General features: G+C 40.4%; 1 protein-coding gene across 9 annotated transcripts in view; it reads left to right on the top strand.

Moving 5' to 3' along the window:
• hspg2 (heparan sulfate proteoglycan 2) overlaps window positions 1-23,238 on the top strand; it is an 87,674-nt gene that overhangs the window by 21,790 nt on the left and 42,646 nt on the right. For 8 of the 9 annotated variants that reach the window (XM_026333501.2, XM_026333499.2, XM_026333500.2 and 5 more), the window contains exons 2-17: window positions 5,030-5,159; window positions 5,452-5,502; window positions 15,431-15,540; window positions 15,710-15,768; window positions 16,050-16,222; window positions 16,369-16,407; window positions 19,236-19,361; window positions 19,504-19,707; window positions 19,795-19,914; window positions 20,314-20,445; window positions 20,817-20,961; window positions 21,523-21,680; window positions 21,807-21,947; window positions 22,090-22,253; window positions 22,336-22,515; window positions 22,671-22,867. In XM_026333501.2, coding sequence (XP_026189286.1) covers window positions 5,030-5,159; window positions 5,452-5,502; window positions 15,431-15,540; window positions 15,710-15,768; window positions 16,050-16,222; window positions 16,369-16,407; window positions 19,236-19,361; window positions 19,504-19,707; window positions 19,795-19,914; window positions 20,314-20,445; window positions 20,817-20,961; window positions 21,523-21,680; window positions 21,807-21,947; window positions 22,090-22,253; window positions 22,336-22,515; window positions 22,671-22,867 — 2,129 coding nt within the window. The remainder of the gene's footprint in view (window positions 1-5,029; window positions 5,160-5,451; window positions 5,503-15,430; window positions 15,541-15,709; window positions 15,769-16,049; window positions 16,223-16,368; window positions 16,408-19,235; window positions 19,362-19,503; window positions 19,708-19,794; window positions 19,915-20,313; window positions 20,446-20,816; window positions 20,962-21,522; window positions 21,681-21,806; window positions 21,948-22,089; window positions 22,254-22,335; window positions 22,516-22,670; window positions 22,868-23,238) is intronic. The other variant, XM_026333497.2, reaches the window with a different exon arrangement.

Genomic DNA, 23,238 nt, shown 5'->3' with positions numbered 1-23,238 from the left:
TGACCTTTGTGTGGGAAAGAGAATGAATGACCTGGGGGAAGATGGCTAGGCAGGCACTTCAAGCATCTGTTCAAAAATGTGGACTTATCCTCCACTTTTTACTCCCTGGCCCCCGTCCCTCCTCGCCACAAATCCCTTTTTCTAAGAAATTCCACCATGTTTGCTGCTGCACCCACAGTATTAGTCATGGAACCTTCTGAGAAGACAATCTGTACACATTGTCAAAGAGTATTTGTCATTTGAATGAAGAGGCTCCTTCCACTTCCTCTCAGTCCACTCACTGTGGATTAAACCCTGCCGAAATGTCAAAGAGCTGCAGAAAGCACAAGGGCCTCACTCATCGGGCCTTTTATGCAACAGGAGGCCCAGTCAGAGGTTTAGTGTCAGAAGTGGCAGTTTATCAGTTCACCCACCACTCCAATCAAGAATTAAACATAGGAAACACTGTTTGTGCCACAGTGTGAAACATTTCTGCTGGGCCTATCCTCTTTCTGCTTTCTCTTTCATCACTCTTTCACAGCGAGATTAAGCACAACACCACTTAAGATCATCATTTGTGTGTCTGAGCCATAAAACATGTTGCTGTAAGAGCTTCATGTTGAGACAAAGTTTATTTTATTCTCTCAAAAATGACTAGAATATACATGCATCATACTGCAGTTTATTGTTACACCTTCATTCTGCTTTGGTGTTTTGGACATCTAAATCTCTGCAGTTATTTTTTTCATTTTGAAAGCGCTCTAATCTGTCATGGATTTTGAGGTAACACTGCTAATGCTCCTGCAATTACTCCACAGATAGCAGCATGTCTAGTAAAGGGAGTGCTGGAGTTCTGCAGCTTAAGTCGCCGGTGCCAGGTAGTGCTTGGTCTGCTTTTTCTTTTCAGGCTGCTCTGCCTAGAGAGAAGAGTATGTGTCAAGCTTTCATCCACTTACTCTCTGCAGTTTACATTGCATTCCTGTACAGCACATGCTGTTATTTCATGTCTAAGCCAATTTTATTAGTTCTACAAAGCAAGAGCAGAAAAGGTTAGTGAGGAATGAGAGGTCAAGGAGGTTGGAAATTCATGTTGTAAAGGTTTTCTGTGAGTGACTTGAAAGGTCAATTCTTGCTGTTTGAATCTATTTACTGGAATAATTTTTTTTTTGGCTTTAATATTTCTATCTTTGCCTACCACATGCTCTGGTGAGGACAAAAGCAGCACGTATGTTCAGTGTGAGCTTGGTCTGATTACTTTTTTTCTGTAACACACTGGCTTTGGTTTTAGATATTTCTCACGAACTGTCCTGCAGCTGCATCAGTGAGATTATTAGCAGAGTGGGTGAATTGAGTCCCCTTAAGAATTCTTCTCATGCTGCCTCTGGCTCTGGCTGTCACAGAGATGTAACTAGGATGGGAATGCCAAAGTGTGGGTGTGTGATAGTGCATGTGGACATGACATTGTAAGCGTGTGCTCACATGTGCTACCACATTCATGTGCTGTGCATCTGTGTGCACATTTACCATACCTTACCATACCACTGGATTTTGATGTTTTAATCAATCATATGCTTATACTCATACCCATAGTATACTATATACTCATACTATAGTCTTAATATAACTTTTAAGTTCACTTTTAGTAATTAGCTTTTCTTACAACAGGCAATTCAACATAGTAGCTTTCTTTTGTTCTCATTTCAGACAAGTTAAAGAGCAAGAAACGCAGCTCACAGAACCCATCACAAAGCCCTTCTCGGTTTGATTTTCTGACATCTGCTACTTGCTGCTTGCAAAAACTGTTTAGTAACTGATTGTGAAATTTCTAATGGCAATAGTATGTGTTTTGGTCATTATAAACAAATCCCATGACAGGATCAAAACTAGCAAAGAATAGATTCTTCAGCAAAATGGTACCTGAAACCAATTTATTTCTCTGTGCCATTCAGTTTCATTGTTGGTCAAAAACTGTTCTGACAAACAGATTTCCTCCAAATGAACACTTCCAAAAAATTAATAACTAATAACCAAATGTGGTTTGACACAACACAGAATGCAATGGACACACATTCTCAAAGGCTGGCCATGATTCTACAAACTTGACTAATGTGTAAAATGTGAACTTTGTTGTTTCAAATTACCTCCCATAATTTTACGCAGAGTGGGTGGCCAGCAAGCACCACTTAGGAAGCATTAATGTGCAACAACTGGGAACTAGAAATCCGGTGATAAAATGTTTAACTTTTTATCCCACTGAGTCAGTTAACAAGTGTTTTACAAATAAAAGTTGTGTTGAATCCTATAGTCAGTTTTTTTACATACAGTATATTTTGGAAACCAAGAAGCATGAAATCTGATTGGCTGTTGATGACCAGTGACTGAAATTAAAGAAGTAGGCTTTTAGTGTAGAGGTACATGTTGATAAGCACACATTAGTTTAAAAGTGGACAGGAGGTCTCCATCTGCAAGATTTAACAACAGCTGGTAGTACCCTTTTGAAAGGATCTTGGCTCAGTTATTTCAGTCTCACCAGTGTTTATTCCAAAAAGTTCTGCTTCTGTCCTACTGCTTATCAAATGTTCACAGACAGGAATGTAGATATTTCCCCTAGTCCCATTAAACAACAGCTGGGCAAAATTAAGGCCTATTCCCAGGCCTCTGTGTAGTGTCACCTGTCACTCATTATCGATGGATTCTGTTCCTTTTTGTTAGAGTCACCGCTACTTCATTCTGCGAGTCAAACATTGTGCATTGTGGTCACAATAATTCATAAGTAAACAGTGGAATTCTCTTTGGCTGGAATGTGAATCCTCATCAGTGTCTTGTGTTTTGATATTTATGTAGAGTTTATCTACAAGATTTCTTCTTTGAAGCATTTAGTTGGTTGCCTTGTGTCTCACTGGAATTTGCAAAAGGTTTTCTGAAGCTGGGAGACCTGGGAGAGCCAGTGTCCTATGGCTTGGGTGGAGTGCAGAGAATTACAGTTATTCAAGACCATTATCTCAAGGGAGAGAGAGTTTAAACACAAAAGACGTGTCTCAACTCCTAGACTGAGAGTAAAGGTCACACTAGCTTTTTGAAGTAGAATGCAGTAGCAAAGTGAGAAAACAAATTGATATGTTCCCAGCTCCCTAGGATGAGGACAGTTAGCTTTAAGTGCAAAATATTGGCTTCCCTGTCAAGGGTTACATTAGTGTAGGTTTTTGCCCATATAGCATCTAACATATTCAGATGATACCCTGTCCCAAGGCAGTGGGAAGCAGGAGATGATCACACCAATGGTTGGCTGGTTGGGACCAGTGAAAAGAATTTGGTTAGTCAGCAGTTTCCCTTTGAAAATGGCCCGGGATTGTTGTTGTAAGGGTGTTCAGTCAGGGGAGACAGGATTTGGGGGGGATAGATCAAGTTATTTATTAGCTGAAGCGATTTAAATGGAAAAACTACCATGACAGAGTTGGGTGGAAATAGGAATTGGCAGGCCATGCCAACTGGAAATGCCTGTGGTGGCATCCTGCCAGAGTCTTATCTAAACGACTGGATGTTGAGATGGTGAGAACAGACATAATAAACGTACATGGTGATCCACTTGGGCAGGCACAGTGACCTTTATCAAGATCATCAGATACTGTCCTGTATGAGTCTCTCCGACAGGACAGTAAACGTTTCAGAGAAGCTTATTATTCAGTGTGCTCCTTTCCTGTCTCCCCTCTAGTGATTGCGGCTTTATCGGGTGTTATGTGACTATGAGTGGTTTTGTTAAGGATTGCCTGTTGTGTTGTGCTTGAAATCTACACTGACTACACTACACTACACTGTCTTTTTGAGATGCTCATACATCAGTACCCACTGAGGTTAGTATTCTGATTGTGGAAAACATGTATAACAGTGTAATATACTTTAATGTGCACTGTGCACAAATGTTAATCATTTCAACTTCCTATAATAGTACTGGTAAACACTTTGGCCTGTGCTGAAGTATTTCAGCAACTATGGAACATTTTGTCCAAACATTCACAGTTTGATGAATCTGAAGTTCTTCAGTGAAACCCTGACCCTTCTTCTAATTTGAGAAGTATTCAGTTCATAATGATATGAATCAATGAAAAAGTGAAAATCACCATATGAGAAGAACAGACAGTCAATGTGTGGCTTAATAGGTGGTTTGAACCGATTATTTGATTATCAAACCAATTACAATAATTACTTGGATTACTAAAGAAAAAAATGAGATAGCGTCCAAAGCATCCAATCTTAAGTTAATAGAACCTGATTTTTTGGATGCCCTGGGCTATACCCACATTGTAGCCAGGTCCAAACATGTATTAACATTTGATATCCAGCCCTAGGACTGTAGATTGACTTTTTTTGTAGAAAAAAAAAAGCAAGTGAAATTTCACTTTGCTGTCGCCCTTTGGAGTTTTCAGTTTCATTCCCATCCTTGAATTACCCTTCTGCTATTGTTCTATTCATATAACAACCTGAATGAAAAGATGATCACAATCTGATTTTGAAGCAACCGGTTCTCTGAGGTGCTGCATTTGCTGACGGTGATTTTACTGCTGCTGGAGGTGACATAATGTTTCGTGATCGACTCCATCCTAATTCCACAGCAAGGAGCGGGTCGTAAAGGGCTAGTTGTGGTATGCTGGATATTTTTTTCCCCACGGGGGACAGAGTTTAAAGCATACTTAAAAAGATTTATGCCATTCAGTCATTCTCATCTCAACTTCAGTTGCTTTGAATATCTGTTGCCAACTTCCACCTTTAAGATTAGAAATGCTTAAGACAGCCAAGAATAATGATTTTTTTTTTTTTTTTTTTTTTTTTTAAATTGTGCATTGAAAAAAATTTCAACTGTCTGTTCTGGTTCCATTAACATTTTGCTTGAGAAACCCTTCAAGAGACAATAAATGGGAAAAGTAAACATATAACAATGCCTTGTTTCCCATCTCAGCTTTTGTTTTCCCTCCACCTTCTGTGGTCCATGTATAACACTGGATGTGACCTTTTTTTGCAGACTTCAACCCTTACAAATGTCTCTGTGCTGCAGGTGACTCAGACATCGAAGGTGTGGGGAGAGGTCCCACTGCCAGAAGACTTGGAGGCAGAAAAAGATGCCCGAGCGTCTCGGAGCCTACTGGACGACGATGAGGACTTTGCTGCTGATGAAGTTTCAGGATGTGGGTTTAATAGATACTGTGTGACCGCCAACTGTTACTTCACAGGAGTCACGTTTTTCATCATACATTACATTCCTTAGGTTATTAACCCACCCCAAAACTGAAAATGAGAAAATGTTGCTTTTTGATGATTACTACAGTGCTTAGTTTCATCATGTCATCCATCTGAACACTAACTTGCAGATTTTATTTTTTTCAAGATGAATTTATGTCTCATGTTTCCTATTCCATAGGCTTACCTCTTCTTGAACCTACACATTGACCATATCCCTATACTTCTTTTTCTCCACAGACCTGCCCAGCGGGGAGGATGATGGGAGCACACCGTGGCTCGAGACCACAAGTAAGGGATGAGAAAATCTAATGACTCTTCAGTGACAGACTATATTTATGTGTGGAGGATCACCAGCCCTCTAAAGTGCCCCCATCTGTGACTCAAGTGGCTGTATGCAGTTTGTGTGTGTGTGTGTGTGTGTGTGCTTGTGTGTGCGTGTGTATGTGTGTGTGTGTGTGTGTGTGTGCGTGCATGCGTGTGTGTGTGTGTGTGTGTGCGTGCGTGTGTGCATGCATTTGTGTAAGATGTCTGTCTGCCTGAATGATGATGCCTTCACATCCTGCTATACCCTCTCCTGCCTCGTTGCCAGTTTCTCAGTGTCTGGTCATAACACAGGAGTTCAGCTTTGTCTTTGAGACATAAACATCTCCTCTGCTCTTTTATCTTTTTAACCAGTGGCAGAGGTGACAGCACAATAAGGCATGAAAGCAGGATGAACAATAAAAGCTGAGGCAGGGCACCTCTGTTTTGCATTCTATTCACCACTGTCCTTTTCCAAGAACCCTTATTTTTATGTGAACTGGAAAAGTATTTATATGCAGGGAGCCCACTATATCACATTGCACAGTAGCAGGGGTCAACATTTTAAATAACATATTAAACTTTGCTTGATGGATGTTATACTGTATTTATTGCCTCTGATTTGCTGCTGCCTGAAATGCTTTTGTTCTTAGAACATTTTTCTTGTTTTTGCTGCAGACAACTTCATTGCATAGTTAAATTACTTTTTTGCTTAGTATGTCTGCATGCTCCCTGACCTTAGCCACCAAGAGCATTAACTGGTAATACTTAAATTGGATTAACCAGTACAGACACTCAACTACAGGTGGATTTATGCTTTGTACAGGCTGGCTGAAGAATAGGTTTACAATATTGAAATATACAGTATGTTAAAACAATACTGACATACCCATATACACATTGGAAGAGTTTGTCATCACTGTATCCATATTCCATGCATAAAATCCATTTACCAAAGCAATTAAATGCAAACACCTTGCAGGTCAGATTATTTCACTCCTTATAAAGACAAAGGCATGTTAGCTGCCTCTTTTAGCTTGTCCTTGGTGCCAGACGTGGGCACTCAGCAGGCTAGAGCAGCTGATGACATCATGGCAGAGTAATTGTTTTGGTAGCAGTATTACAAGTTGACATCAGAGCTGAAGTATACAGCATCATGTGCCTCGCTTACTGAAATAACACTGCTATGAGGCCTCAGTGAATTTGGGTAGTTAAAGGAGTCAGAGGAGCTATTTAACACATCATATGACTGTGATGAATTTGGATAGTAAGGTTTAATTGAAGTCTAAGTCAGTTTTTAGCAGTGCACCAATGAAAAACATATAAATAATTCATATTGACAATAGTTATTATTGATTGACTGACTGACTGAATTTGTTCTACTTGGCTTCACCAACCTTACATTATGCAAAACGTATTCACAAGCGGGAATGAAAGCCATTGTCACTCTGACTGGCTGCTTCATAACATCTTTCTTTGCAAAGGAAAGGTGAACGGACTGGGGGGGTTGTGTAACATTTAGATTGTAAACTGAGTTAAGCTGACGTTAGCATATTTAGCATTTACAAGCTTTTTTGCTTGTTCACCAGTCATTTATGATACAAATGCACAAACAGACAAAAGTCATATAATACAAAGCTAGAATGTGCTCTACTCACAGCACAGGATGGAAAATCTTACATTTCGTGGTGTGACATGAGCCCAAAAATTCTCTATTAGTTTGGTTTATTGCTTCTGTTTCCATAAACTTCCCAGCATATGTAACCGCATAAAGCTCAATGTTAGTTTAATTTGAGGAGATAGATTATGCAGTATTTTGTTAAATATATTGTATTATCTCAAAGGTGGCTAGACATTTGCCTTTTTCTCAGTATGTGTGTTGTGCTATAATTGGAGGAGACAGGATATTTCCATATTTAAGTCTGAGTGCAACACCAATGGGAAGGAAATTTGGTTTCCTGTGCTGAATGCTTTATACTTTGCTGAGTGTCTCTGTCCTGTTGGCTGTTAGACTATTCACACAAGCTTCTGTCTTCCTTCCGTCTCCACTGCTGTTAAGTGGATGACATAGGTGCCACATTTGCCCCCATTATGCCTTGTATCCTGTTATGTTACCCTTTGCTGAAGGTTAAGGAATTCCCATTTCCCTCTTTCCTAATCTTATACATGGATGATGTCAAAAACATCTGCAGTCTGAACTGTTGAGGTGAGACTATTTTGAACTTCTATTGTTGTCCATTGTTGTTCTTTGTTCTCTCTAATCATAGTCTGTAATCTTCACCGGAAGGCTATGTCCCATGTCCATATAACCTCTTGTCTTGACCTCCACATTAAGAGCCCCGAAGAGATTTCTGGGAGACAAAATCTGCCTTATCTCTTCTGTGAGAGCCATTCTTTGTTCCCTGGGCTCTATTAGAGACATTCCCAGTGCACCAAGGATATTGGCCACTTTGTTTAGAAACAAAGAAACAAAGGTTATCATGTTGGTAAGGGACTGCTGGGGTTAAGATTCTCCCAGTGCTAATTTTGGTTTAGAAGCTTGAGAATTCATATACTGAGGCCAGTGCCTGACCCATAAATCAACCAAGCCAATGTAACAGCTGATATTAGATTAATGTAGATATATGTATAAAAAAATCAGCTGAGAAATGACAAGGAATAGAAACATATGCCTGCCATACAACGTGCCTAACCATAAAATATCCATAAAATCCACTGATCATTACGTTTCTTCATTGCAGCTGTTAAAAAAAACACATTTAAACCTAAAATAACTGAATTTTCTGGCCACTTGGAGGTTAATAGGAACAAACTGTGAATACTGCAGTTTCGTATCATTGCTATATCTTTTTCAGTTGCATATTTACAGTATAATGTAAATTTGATATTTGAGCAACATTAGCATTCATTTAGAGATGTGTTTTAGCCAACACAGCTGCCTTGTGCAGCTGCAATGACATCATGAGAGCAGTGAGAGTGAAGCAAAACAGTACATTTATGGATAGGACAGTGAAACAGTCACTTGAAGCTCTGCTAAGCTGAGGGGAGCTGCACATTCAGTTGATAATTCTTTGTAGGTTTCATCACTACAAGCGAACCCTTTCACACTGTGACACTGTTGGCTTCTTTTGGTTGATGGATTTACATCACTGTGCAATATTGCTATTTCCCAGCATACAGTATTTCTCATACCTGATATCTATAAAAAGGACTCATCTAGCCTGATGCATGTATTCACTTAACAGAAATCCTTTAAACATTAAGCAGTCCAAACAGCATTTGCTCAGAACTTAAGTTAGACCAAATGTTTAAATTGTGACCATAAGTAATAGAGAAAAGACTATTAAATTGTTGATAGTGCTAGTGCATGGAGTTTGTCAGCTGATTCAAGTGAAGTATGAGCAGAGAAACGTGTGTGTTTAATCTCCAGAAACGTTTTGCTTAAACTTGAGGGTCAGGTTGTCCTTGATCCATGTGGACATCAATTGAGGCTGACTCATACAGATCAAATCATTTTTGTGTAGCCTCAGCTGGTTTTACTCATGGGTACTGTCTGAAGAAAACACAATCCAGGTTTAGATTTCTCTATTATCTCCAGTGGAGTACAGATGTTGCAGCATAAATGGACAATACATCAGGGTAATGTGGCCTGTCTGTCAGCTTGGGCTGGGCAGTGGACAGGCTACAACCAGGCCACCCAGTCAAGCAGTTTGTAATGTGACATTGGTGATACATATGCCTCTGTGGCACTGACTCAGTGTGTGTGTTTATGCTTGTGGTTCTGTGTATCAGAAATTGGAAGCCATCTGGGTAGTTTCACAGAGGGATGAGTGCTGGCAGCTGCAGTTATTTTGGTGGAGTCTTTGTGGTGGCACTGCTTGGATCCCTCAAGGTGGTCATACACTGACACCTGAGTACAGAAAAAAACTTTCATTTTATAATCTGTTGGCCTACTCCTATTTGTAGACAATACAGTTGTAACAGAGCAAACAAAACATGGGTGTTGCAATGTTAAAACACATGCTTGGTTTAACTTTTGTCTGAATTGTTTGTGTCAATCATTGATAAAAGCTCATGCAACTGTGTACAGTTCACTCAGTGTGGGCATAGTACTGGAAGACTGCAGAATGGCCTTAGTCACAGATTTGATCCCTGTTACAGCACCTAGCCCTGTGATGCTACACAGTACCAATAACAAATGTGTTGCTTTGGAGAACTGTGCTGCTTCTTTTCTGTAGGAAAGAGATATTGAGCGTTTTGTAGAAAGAGAGTGTGTGTGGCTCTTTGAAAGATTATTCTTTCCTCACAGCTGGACAGGCTTGTAAGTGTTTATTAAGATGTTTATTTTGATGACCTTCATAATAAGACATGCTGCAACAAGAAGAGAATATTTGAAATTGGAGCTGAAAAAATTGTTTTGTTACAACACAAACATTGAATTATAATGTGGTTATTGTCTCTGTATTCAATTGTCCCGCAGCTTTCCCAGATCTGAGAGTTTATTTGAATAAAGCTCCACAGTTCATCAGTGACTTCCTGGTGGAACACTAGAGAGTATCCATATTAAATATAATCTCTCATGGGATTTATTAAGCTCTTAACATTAACATTTTTTTTCTGATGGGTAAAACAGTCAGTACAAGTTAGAATCTTTGTATCACCAGGTTTGGCTTTATTAGTTTCTTTTATTTATTTTCTCTTATCTTTTTTTCAGTCTGTTCATGATGTTACACAGTGGCTGCTTTGTTTCAGTCAGTGATCATTGCTCGAGCTGTACAGTACGTAAAACAGAGTGTAACATTATGGCTGTTACTGACTCTGACAAGGATCACATCATATCAGCAGACTTTGAAGAGGCGGATGCTTCATTAGTTCTAATTAGTCTGGGTCACTGTTCTTGAGTGTGATCTCAGATGGTTTGGGTAGGGCACATTTCTCCACGTCTCCTGTTTCCTGGCTGGATTTTGTAGTCTTAAAATAGGTTTTCCTAATATATGATATTCTGTTCTGCAACTTTTATTTTATTTATTTATTTATTTACCTGCCTTTCATCTTTCTGTACCACCATGCTGAAACAGTTTCAGTCAATTTAAAAATGTCACACCATCTTTTTCTTTATCTATTGTCCCTTGAAAGACATGCCACAACTGCACTAATGGTGTACAGAAGTCATATGTTGTTTTGCATCTGCAGCTGTAAAACAGCTGGTTCCAGCACACTCATTTGATTAAGAAAGAACTGTTGCTTCTGTCTGTCTGTCGAAGTTTACGGAGTGGACTTATACAAAATCTGGATCAGAGCAGGCAAATCTGTTGTAGTGTAAAGAATAAACATTAAACATGTTTCAAATCTATATTTATTTACTTACCTCTTTGTTAAAATACTGGGAATAGATATGTTATAAACTCTACTTCTACAAAGGTCCTTTTCTTAAAACCCCTCCAAGTTTGAGGGTGAACAAGAGGTCTCCTGTGTTGACATTTCAGAACATGCCCCACAGCGAAACTGCATCCAAAGCAGTGGAAGAATGAATGAGTCACCACATAACAGAACCTGGTCATTGTTGCCGATGCCAGTGCAGGGAATCGTCATTTTTTGGTTAAAAGAAAACTGTTAATAATGGTGTTCAGTTCTTTCCATTAAGGAGGGAAAACAGGAAGCAGCTCCTCCCTCCATCACTGCAAAGCCCTCGGGTGAATGTGTGTGTGACAGACGTGAGATGTGTCAGATGTGGAGAGCAGTGCACGGAAGTGTGTGTTTGGTTCAAAGGATATCCTATTTGTTTCCAGGCAGCTACTGCTTGAACTCATTAGTCCACAAAAAAATCGCAGCCCCACAGCCCCGATGCTCCCCATAAGCATGACTATCCACAACACACGCATGGAAGCGATTAGTTGGGCCTTTGATAACACCAAACCGATGCTGACATTTCTAATTTCATGACAACTTTCTTTTCATTACTTGCTGTTGTCTTGGCTGATTTGTTATGTTTATTTCACATAATCTTCAGTGTCTCTTTGTGAAATTCTCTTTCTGATTGTCACTTTCTATTTTCTCTCCTCATATCCAATCATTTCCTTTCTAATATTCCTGAAACTTATACTTCACTGCACCTGCCTGACTAACTTGATCTTCAACCTTGATCCTTGACCCCTTGGCTCCTTCTTGTGCCTCTCTGACCTTTGCATTATATCTCTTCCCACTGTCTCTTGCTCTTGGCCCCTCAGCTTGCATTGCTCGCCAATGCACACTGGTTGGACTCTTCATATACGTGGAGCATACAGAAACCAACCAAAAAAGACTGCATTAACTCCTCAAATACGTCTTTCTTTTTAATGCTGCAGTTTCCTCCGCCTCTCTTATCTTTGGCACACTCTCCTGTCACTTGTTTCACTCAGTTAGACACTGTCATTTTCAAACACACTCTCAGATAACATTTCAAGGAAGACACAGCTTAAACATGTAGTGTTTGAATTTAGGGAGTTTTGCAGTCCTCTCCAAGTGATTTCTGATTCCAGTGGACAATCATGGGCTTGTTCCATTGAGTAATAGAGTCCACTTCACTTCAGACCTCTATGTTTACAGCTGAAAAGCTCTGTAAAGATGTGTTGGAATTACATACTGTAACTATTTATTTTTGTTGACAGCCAACACTTGCAAAATGTGTTCTGCAATTGAATTTGAGAAGTGCTTTTTGTAATTTCAACCTCATGGAGATGGCTCACCTCAGTGATTAGAGCCAGCTGTTTCACGGAATCAATGTAGCAACAAAAACATGGTTTCTTACACAGTATACAGTGGTGGTTTGATGCAGGCTGTGGAAGAACACAATGGGAGTGAATTTAATAGTGAAGCAAGAAGTTATTCCCAAAGGTTCCCCAGAGGGCAATAACTGAACTTGGAGACAGAGTTGTTTGGCTGGAATGATATGAATATATTATTGCTGAGATGGAGAGCTAAAGCAATCTATGAGACAATGAGAAATAGTAAAAAGCAAATGGAAGGGACAAATATGTATTATTAAAGATTTTTGATGGGGTCATTGGTGCAATGTGGTTTGGGTCTTGTTTTTATAGATTCTAGCTGTCCCTCACTCTCTCTCAAGGGTTCGGGTGGTGCAGGGTTGATGGTGTGGGTGCAGCCTTGGGGGTTGAAGATCAAGCCCACTGCGGTTGGGCTTTAAAGGCCAGGCTGGGCTCACTCCTCAATGAATTCTTTGTCTTCCGCATAGCCCTCTGTGTGTTCAGATGGGGACCAAAACACAAAGCTGCCACAGTTCTACTGACCAGCTTTAATAGTTAAGTAAGTTTACGAATTAAAAGTGTGGAATGCCATTTGCCCAGACTCCTCTTTTTTTCCCATCCCATCACTCTGACATTTTTGTTGCACTTGATAACCCTTGGTGTTTGACGAGGGGTTCCCCTAACTGGAAACAGTAAGCAATGCACAGCAGAATGGGCCACTCATTAGCAGTAGGGCATGACCTGGCTCTCTAATCCGAGGATCTGAAGCGACAGCAGTCCCACACTCACCAGTTCATAATGCCAAAGCAGCAAGCTCAGAGACAGAGGGTTGTCTTAGCTGCAAGCACCCACTGAAGGGATTAGATTATATGTGGGTCAAATGAGGCGCTTTGATGAGTAACTTTGATCTTGCCTGTCTTCTGGTTTCACATTCAGTCCTAACAATTATTCCCGACAGTAAAAGCAAAGCAAGCGCTCAGGCATCCTGCCAGGCTGTGCTAATGCTTGCAGTTCTGTTGTTGCCCATTCATCTTAGTGTGTGTTTTCACAGGCAGTGCTAAGTTTACTTTGTCATAAATGAGGCTTTTCCTCAAGAGGAACGGAAGGTCTTGTAGTGCCAAAGCTTTGCGTAAGAAAAAGGGATTTAGCATTAAAGTTCCGCACAGTATCTATAAGTATCTACATGTTTAGTGATACTTAAGGATCCTAGGAGCATCAAAAGGATCATAATGTAATAAGGATATACACTAAGAGTGTGTGTATAGTTTCTGCACACTGTGCGTGTGAAACGCAGGATTACTGCAACAACACATCATCAGTAGGGTAAAACTAACCTGTCTCACAATGGTCTAAGCCCAGCTCACGTTCCCTATTAGTGGGTGAACAATCCAACACTTGGTGACTTCTGCTTCACAATGATAGGAAGAGCCGACATCGAAGGATGTGTTTATGGTTGTATACATATATGAGCAAATATGTTTGTAACCACAGGCTCAGCAGATGCCTTCCTATAATATGGCTCTGCTTTTGGCATGGCAAGTAGCATCTCACAGCAACCTAAAGTACATTATTGACTTCCTCCCTGAACCCACAGTGCCAGTGTGATATCAGAGGCTGGCAGGCCCATTCTAACAAAGTATTGGCAGGCGGGTGAAAACTGGGCACCCTGTGGACCTGGGCTATTTTAAGTTTCATGGGCTAAGCTTGTGACTTTGGACTAATAATAATACAGCTGACATTTTTGTTGATAATGCCTTACTCATAAAGCTCATCGGGTTGTTTTATGCAATTTGTTATTTATAGAATGTGACCGCTGGCGCATTTCAGTGGTCTGTTTATAACTGGGATGGAAAAATTAATTAGTTGAACTGGTGGTTTTGGTACAGTTCTGTGAAAAATCTATACTGGGAATCAGCTCAAAAGCCAACACAACTTTAGAAACGTTTAAAATGTGGCATTGAAAATGCAAAAGATGGGTGCTGTATAAAGTGTAAGACTATGAATGTATGAACCCTCCATTTATTTCTTTTGAATGGTATTAATATAACAAGAGATGAAAAAAAAATTTTTTTTGTACTCTGCAAAACATGACTGAACTTTTTTCTTTTGCTACACTTTTTCAGAGTGATTAAAGGACCGTAAACAACAGTGTAGCATATTTTCTGGGTTTAGTGGAACATCTAAACCAATTCAACAGGAACTGTAATTTCTACTAGCTGCTTGCAAGGTTTATAAAAAAAAGTATCTGAATCGTACTTATGGGATTGACACATTTCACCTGGTTCTCCAAGCAACTAAAAACAGTGGTATAATTTATGTATGATTTATATCTGAATACAGTGCAGCCATTTGACCCATATATTCAGTGACCAGCTAACATAGCCTCTCTGTACGCTACTGATGTAATCCCTGCTGCAGCCGCCCCCGCTGCTTTCATGCCTGCCTGAAGTGTTTGACTTGGTACATGAGGAAGGAAAGTTGAGGCCCCATTTCAGAGTCATTCAGAAAGGATTTTCTTCTTCTTCTGCATCTGCTGACATAGCTGTGGTCACTTACTTACCTTTCACCTCTCTGATATCATCAGCATTCATCCAGGAGGTCTGGTGCAAAACCGTGGTCCTGCTGTTTTGGCTGATATTCGTGATCTGTGCATTTAAGTGTTTGCATTGATTATGGTAGGTTTCAGTGTAGTCAAGTCTGTCCATGCAACAAAGAGGCTTTATCAGTTTCTGCCTGCTGCTTTCTGAATATGCGTTTCCATGTCCATGACTCACAGAAAGACAAACAGAGAGACGACTTGCCTTGACACTATAATTTCATGGTTATATTCAAGTGCCTATGTCAGCGCGTGCCTTTTGTTAGGGCTTGTGTGTAGTGCAATGCTGCAGTCATTTTTTTTTTTTTTTTTGCACAAACCCAGCCACAACTGAGATATTGAAATAGATGCCATAATTTGTGTGTGGTTCTCATTTAAACCACAGTCACGCTTTTCAGATTTTACTTAAAGAAACTCTTAACGAAAAACTTTAAAAGACTTAGCAACTTTATTCTAGCTTCTTGCTGTAAAATCTAAACCCTGCAATGCATCAATGTTGGACATTATTTTTGAGTCTGTGGTCATTGTATGTTCTGTGGTTTAGCTGACAGTGTTCCTCCTATTTCTCTATTTCTAGTTTATTACAGAGCACTTGTCAACTTTACTGACTCTCTGGTCTATGGCCCTGAGCTTGAGGACATCTTCTCTCCAGCCTTTAATGAGATCTCTGAAGCGGTAGTGGACACGGTATGTCTTTTCCTTGTAGGATAAACTCTCCTAAACAGCAAGGCTACCATATAAGGTTCAGGCATGCAATTTATGACTTTGCTGATTTAAGTAGGCGTAACCTTATGTCTGAAAATAAGACCCAGGCTTGTTTATTTCAACATAACTGAATCTGGTTTTCTATCCACAGCTGGAGTCAGAATACAACAGGATTCCAGGTGTCCAGTCAGTCAGCGTGGTCCTCATTAAGTAAGAGCAATAGTCCATTAAATCATGTTTTGTAACATTCAAGGTAGGTAGATACCCTGCAGCGGTGTGCTGCTGCCTGGTTGTCTTACTCTAGCCAGGTGATATTTTTTTCTGTTTTTCCAAGCTGCACAAGGCCAACAGCATAGGCCTGTGTAGTCAGTAATTCATCAGCAGTGAGTAATTCCTTGAAAGGACACCTTAAAGAGAAAGCATACCTCTAAACAGCTCTACTCTTTAAACATGTGTCATTCCACAGCCTCATTAGGCCTTTCTTTTTGCAGGAAGGTGGTAAGAGAGGATGGCGTGGACATATTTGTGGAGTTAGATGTGGGTTCTGAAAACAACAATAATGAAGAACAGATCCGCAGCGTGCTGTACAATGTGGTGAAGGAGGGATCCATTGCATCCTACGTCACATCAGTCCAAGGCTTTCAGTTCAGACGGCTTGGGGAAGGTAAGAACTCAACAGAGAGGAACATCACTTAACACAGCAGTGAAGTGACTTGCTCTGTTTCACAAGACCTTGCCGTATGTTTAAGAGCAAATTAAGGTCCACCAGAGCAGTAAGCAGTGTCCTTAACATTTCCTTCTGGTTTCTAGTTGAACCTCTGCCTCCAGTGAAGTCTATAGCAGTGCCAGGTTTGTACTGTGCCATGCCTTCTGCATGGTAACTGAGCCGACTGTACTGTAGAACCTGTAGGTTGATTGCTGTGCCTTTGTGACAACCCGCAACATTTTTTGCCTTTGACTTTTATTTTGAAGTGTTTGTCATTTCTGTTCCTTACCTTGGCATCTCTTGTTGTTGTTAGGGTCTAATTAGTTTCATGTGTCTTAGCCTTCCAGAGTTTAGTTTTTACCTGCATCTGAGCTAAATCCTAACAGCTTTTAGAAAGGACAAGTCAAGCATTTCCTTCCTCATGAAGTGACCAATTTACGATTACCTCTCCTTCATCATGTTATGGTCGTGGTTGGAAGAATTTTTGGCATGGAAACACAAATGTAAAGTAGATTTCTGAGTGTGATCCCTGAAGGCCACTAGTGCACAGCGTGTAAGAAAGACCTTTGCATGGCATGAGTTTAGTCAGGAAGGCTGCTCTTCACGGCAATGTAAACCAGGTTTTGATTTATATCAATTCCACCAAATCAATACTTCTTTGTCCGACATGGCAACTGATTGACTTTAACAGTAACTTTACTTTTGTGTTTAATGTGTGTTTATTCTAGTTTATTTATTCTAGCCTGTCCTGTGTTTCTAGTCTAGTCTTTTCTAGTCAGTGTGTCTGATCTAGTTATGGACAAGCAGAGTCAGTCAGAAACTGAAAAGGGCTTTATTTGTGGATGACATTAATACTCACTCTTCTGCTGTCCTGTTTTATATAAAATGCTGCATGTAAAATGTCACCACTACAAAACAAATAAGTTTTTATTCCAACAATAAGCCATGGATGAAGAAAGACATTCAACACCTGTTAGAGGCTTTTCAGTCTGGTGGAACACAACAGTACAGTGTTGCCAGGTCGAACCTGAAGAGAGGCATCAGAGAGCCCAAAGCCATCTATAAGCAGAGGATTGAGTCTCATTTTACCAACTCAGGCATGGCACAGAATATATCAAATCACTGGTCAAATTAATAACATCAGCTTGACTCCAATAGTTGCAGTGCCTCTGTGGTGGACCTGCTCAACCACGTCTTTGTCTGCAATGAGGGGAAGAGAACACGGGCTGCCATGAGCACCCCACTAATTCCAAACACCAATAGCCAGATACTCAGGCTGCAGACTGCAGATATTACATGCAGATTCCTGAACATCAGTGTATAGAAAGCAGCTGCCCCAGTTGGTATCCCAAGACGGCATCTCAGAGAATGTACTGTGGAGTTATCTTGGGTATTTACTAATGCCACTTAGCCCTGTGCGCTGTCCCCACTTGTGTTAAGACATCCACCATAATGCCAGTTCCAAAGCAGAGTGTAATAACCTGCCATGATGTTTACGGGCCAGTATGAAGAACTCCAGTAACCATATAGTGCCTGGAAAGCTTGGTCCTCAAGCACATGAAAGCTGCACTCCTACCTATTCTGGACCCTCACTAATATGCATACAAAACCAACAGGTCGATGGATGGCACTATTTCCACTGTTCTTCCCACTGTACTGCTCCACCTGGAACAATGAGATTCATATGCATGTTTGTGCATCACAGTTTTGCATTCAATACAATCCTACCGAGCTGACTGTTCTCTAAGATGGCTGACCAAGGCATCCAACATAACATCAGCCTATGAATACAGAAATTCTTAACAGACTGGCCAGTCAGTCAGGATGGGCCCCCACTGCTCCTCGACCCTGTCACTCAACCAAGGAGCTCCACAGGGCTGTGTACTGGGCCCTTGTGCTCTCATGACTGCATTCCATCCCAAAGCACCAACACCATTATCTAATATGCAGATGATACAACAGTGGTGGGGCTGATCACTGACTTTGTCTACAGAGAGGAGGTACAAAGATTGACAGACTGGTCTGCTGAGATCATCCTGGTGTTAATTATAAAAAAGAAGAAGAATAACTAATTTCAGTGGCAAAGAGGAGAGAGCCAGTCTCAGGCTCCTGGGCATTCACATATCACACGATCTCACGTGGACAGTTAACACAAAGTCTCTGGTTAAAAAGACACAACACTAACTCTACTTCCTAAGAACATTCATTATTTTTGTGCATTGTCAGAAGCTAGTGAGAAACAACATTTTGTTTCAGCTGTGTATTTTATAGATATTAGCCTGTTCCATCAGCTGTTAGTGTCCTTCTACCGCTGCTGCATTGAGAGTGCTCTGACTCATGGGATCTTGGTGTGGTTCGACAACAGCTCTGCAGCTGACAAAAAGGCCCTGCAAGAGTCGTAATAGGCGCAGAAAAAAAATCACCAACACACATCTTCCCTGCCCTAGACATCAACACCTCCTGCTGCCTGCAAAAGGCAAACTGCTTTATAAAGTACTCCTTTCACCCTGCCCACCAACTGTTTGAACTTCTCCCCTCAGGGAAGCATTATAGGTTGATCAGAGCACACACCACTAGACTGATGAACAGCTGAACTCTGAGATCACACACCATGTAGTGTAACCTCTCCAATACTTTTATATTTACTCACCAATTTATATGTCATTAATTTATAAATGTACAATAATGCACATTGCATGCATTAACACTGATTTGAGCATCATTTCAATGCAGTGCATCAGAATTTCAGTGTATTGAGTGTATACCACTCAATAAAAACAGCATCTTATTTCAACTTATTCACTTACTTTGTTGTGGAAATTTGGTTCAAGATGCTGCTGTTTTTCATGTCACTATGTTTTATTTGTGTTGTGATATGACATTGGCACTACTGTGTGTTCAGCTGTACTGTAACCCTAGCTTGCATTTCCTTGATCCGTCACCTCTCTGTTCCCCTCTGCATTTCTCTTAGCAATCACTAACATCAGACCCTGCATGCCAGATGAACACAGATGTGGTGATGGAACATGTATCCTGATGGAATACCTGTGTGACAACAGACCAGACTGCAGAGACATGAGTGATGAGATTAATTGCGGTAAGTTGAGTAGCTTTAGTTTGACTTGCTGGCAGCTATATAATGGTATACTAGCTGGGTGTGGATGATGTGTCATATATTCACTTATCGTTATAGTGTCCACTTTGTACATTGGCTGAGTTTAATCAGAGATTTATTTTAGAACCGAAGCTTCCAGTCCCTCCAGTCGTCTTCACCACCCCTCCCACCACAACTACCACCACTAAGAAGACCCCACAGGTCCCCAGCCCACCTGGACCCTGCAGAGCGGATCAAGCCACATGCCAGAGCGGAGAGTGTATTCCTCGAGACTACATCTGTGATGGAGAGAGGGACTGCTCAGATGGAAGTGACGAGTTCAGATGTGGTAAATAATGCAGCCTTGCAGTAATGTAATGCATATGCACACTCACAGCCAACAAATGTAGACTCAAAATCCTTTATCTTCTGACAGGTACACCATCTCCTTGTGAACCAAATGAGTTCAAGTGTAAAAATGGTCGCTGTGCTCTCAAGCTATGGCGTTGTGATGGAGACAATGATTGTGAGGATAACTCAGATGAAACAGACTGCCGTAAGTCTCAATTTCCTTTTGGAGCCAGCAAAGGTCTGCCTTAAAGGAATAGGCCAGCTGTTAAGGAAATATGCTTTTTTGCTTTTGGCAGAGAACTAGATATCCTAGAACTATAACCAGGATATAGTTAGCTTAGAATAAAGACTGACTAGCTGCTCCTGGCCAAGAAATATTTCCAGTACATAAAACCACAAGTTGTCATATGTCACCTAATGTGTGCAATGTGTCTGAGTGCCATGTCAATGTTTTCATCTAACTCCCAGCAATATATAAATATATATAAATAAATTGGTTTATTTTCCCAAAATATAGAGTGTAAATGATTGTGGCCCTAAATTCTTGCTGTTGTTTATGGGCGATTAAGGGTTGTTGTAAATGTCCATTTTATCAAAACCATAGCCACCAAGGGTCCTGATGACAGGTGTGCTCCTGAGCAGTTTGAATGCCTGAGCGATCGCACCTGTATCCCAGCTAGTTACCAGTGTGATGAAGAGCCAGACTGCCCCGACCGATCCGATGAGTATGGCTGCAGTAAGTCTCACATCAACAGCTGTTCATGGCTCGCTGTTCTCAGTCATTTGTTCTCATTCACATTTCACTTTTTTGCAGTCTGTCTTTGCTTCTTTGACTCCTCTCTATGTCACCCAGTTCATTTTTACACTGTGACCAATTTGCTGTAGGAACCAGGCTCTTTCTCATGTGTTGACTAAGACACAGAGCCTTTTGTTAGCACAGGATTGAATAGGAATTGTCTCTCTATAGCATGGAATTACATTTTCTCTCACTTTCAGGCTTTTATGAGCTCCACTAGATCGTCAAATTCCAGTCACATGCCACCCTTTTTGTACATGTGCAGCTATTATATGGCTTAAAAATTTCTCACCCTTCTGTCAATTTTACAGCCCCTCCATCTGTGACAAGCCCGCCAGAAGAGTCTATTCAAGCAGCACGAGGTAGTATTGTGACATTCACCTGTCAGGCTGTTGGAGTGCCAACACCCATCATTACCTGGAGACTTAACTGGGGACACATTCCTGTAAGCGGCAGGTGGGTTTAATGAGAATTCTCAGTACTGTAATAAAAATAATTACTTGTATTATTGTATTGTATTATTACACTGTAATAATAAAAAATAATGCTTATTGCCAGCTTATTTTTCAGAGTTTAAAGAAAATGCTGTCCAAATGATTGTGAATATGGAATTTTGTTGATACTGGTCTAGAAAAGAAATGTGATTAAGTATTGGGGCATTCTATCTTTAACATGAATTGGAGGTTACACTATAACTGTCAATAGCCTTCTTACATCAGTGTTTACCAGCTGACTCATAATTATATAAAAACCTGTGATTTTAATTACTGAGATATTTGTGGTGTACTTGTACTCCTAAAGCTGCTATCTCAGAATGTTATTTTTGGGCGTAGTCTACTGTGTGTTTGAGGTTTGGCAATCACAGTTTATGTATTTTGTATTATGTATTTCCTCAGGCTGATGCAGTGTGAGTCAGAAAAAGGGTTCCTTCTAGGGAACATGGTTAGATATGGGTCACTCTGAACTGGGTTTATTACTATAAAAATGATAATTTGTTTTGAATTTCTGTGTTCTCAGGATCTCCATGACCAGCGAAAATGGTCGCGGCACCCTCAACATTCGTGATGTAAAGGAGGCAGATCAAGGGGCCTACACCTGTGAGGCCATCAATGCTAAAGGCCTGGTGTTTGGTATCCCTGATGGAGTGCTAACTCTCACATCAAATCCAAACCCAGGTACTGACACTTTATTTTTATCTTCGGCCCACCAACAGAGACAATGCAGTTTAAATGACAAACCATAAATGGATATTGATTAAAGGTATATCCCCTTCTGTCCTTTGTCTATCTTGTTCTGTCCAGGCAACTGTCCCGATGGTCACTTCAGTGTGGAAGGCCGCTGTGTGTCATGCTTCTGTGCTGGTATCACCAAGAACTGCAAGAGCACAGGCCGCTACCGCAACCAGATCAGCCTGCAATTTACTGAGGAGGAAGACTTCAAAGGCACTGAAACCACTGATGCTTATGAAACTAATTGAATAGATGCTAATACACTGTAAACTCAAATATTTACTTAAATCCTAACATTTTGACCATGAATACAACCATAAAACTCCATCTGTGAATCTGTTATCTGTACTTCCAGGAGTGAATGTCACCTACCCATCCCGGCCTGGCACTCCTCCTCTCTCCTCCACTCAGCTCCTCATAAACCCTGAGATGGAAGAGTTCCAGCTTGTTGACCTTTCACGCCGTTTCCTCAACCTGGACTCCTTCTGGACCTTGCCTCGCCAGTTTCTGGGAAACAAGGTCAAGAGAACTTCTTTGCAAGCCTTATTTTATTGAAAGTCATATCACATTTATGTATGAAAATAATCCCATCTCTTTTTAGATTGATTCCTATGGAGGGTCCCTGAAGTACAAGGTGCGGTACACATTGGCCCGTGGTCTGTCTGAGCCTGTGGAGAAACCTGATGTGATCCTGGTTGGAAATGAACGCAGGCTTGTGTACCGCAGAGGCAGCTCCACCCCTCCCCTAGAGGTCAACCAGAAAGAGATCATATTCACTGAAGTAGGTGGAGAAAAGTTGCTTGAGATTCTGGTGATGACACATAATTTTGTCAAACTATGGTTATGAATAATGATGGCAGTAAAATCATGTCCAAATTAGAATGAACTAAGTTTGAAGTTCATTTGTCAGTAAACCTATTATTATTGTTGTTTTAGGATAAATGGCAACACACAAATGGCCGCCCTGTGAGCCGGGAGGAGCTGATGATGACGCTGGCCAACCTGGACAGCATCAGTATTCGCACCATCTATGACAACCACATGGTCAGTGTGGGACTCCGTGATATCGTTATGGATACCACGACTGTGGAGTACAGCATTCGTGGCCATGCTAAGGATGTTGAGGAGTGCCGGTAAGAAAAAAATACTTGAAGTATATTTTCAGTTTGAAACCATGTCAGTTGGGATCTTATAATATTATATACATACATATATATATATACATATATATGTATGTATGTATGTATATATATATATGTATGTATGTATGTATGTATGTGTGTATATATATATGTATGTATGTATGTATATATATATATACACATACATATATATATATATATATATATACATATATATATAATCACTCATCAGAACAGTCTTTTGGTTATGTATCCATTATGTACATAGTTATAGGCTAATGCACAGCAATACAGTATATACATATATATATATATATATATATATATATATATATATATATACATACATACATATTTATTTA

This window comes from Mastacembelus armatus, chromosome 7 (genome assembly GCF_900324485.2).
Source record: "Mastacembelus armatus chromosome 7, fMasArm1.2, whole genome shotgun sequence".
Classification (NCBI taxonomy): domain Eukaryota; kingdom Metazoa; phylum Chordata; class Actinopteri; order Synbranchiformes; family Mastacembelidae; genus Mastacembelus; species Mastacembelus armatus.
The sequence above is the reverse complement of the archived record's forward strand: the minus strand, read 5'-3'. Positions and strand labels throughout refer to the sequence as shown.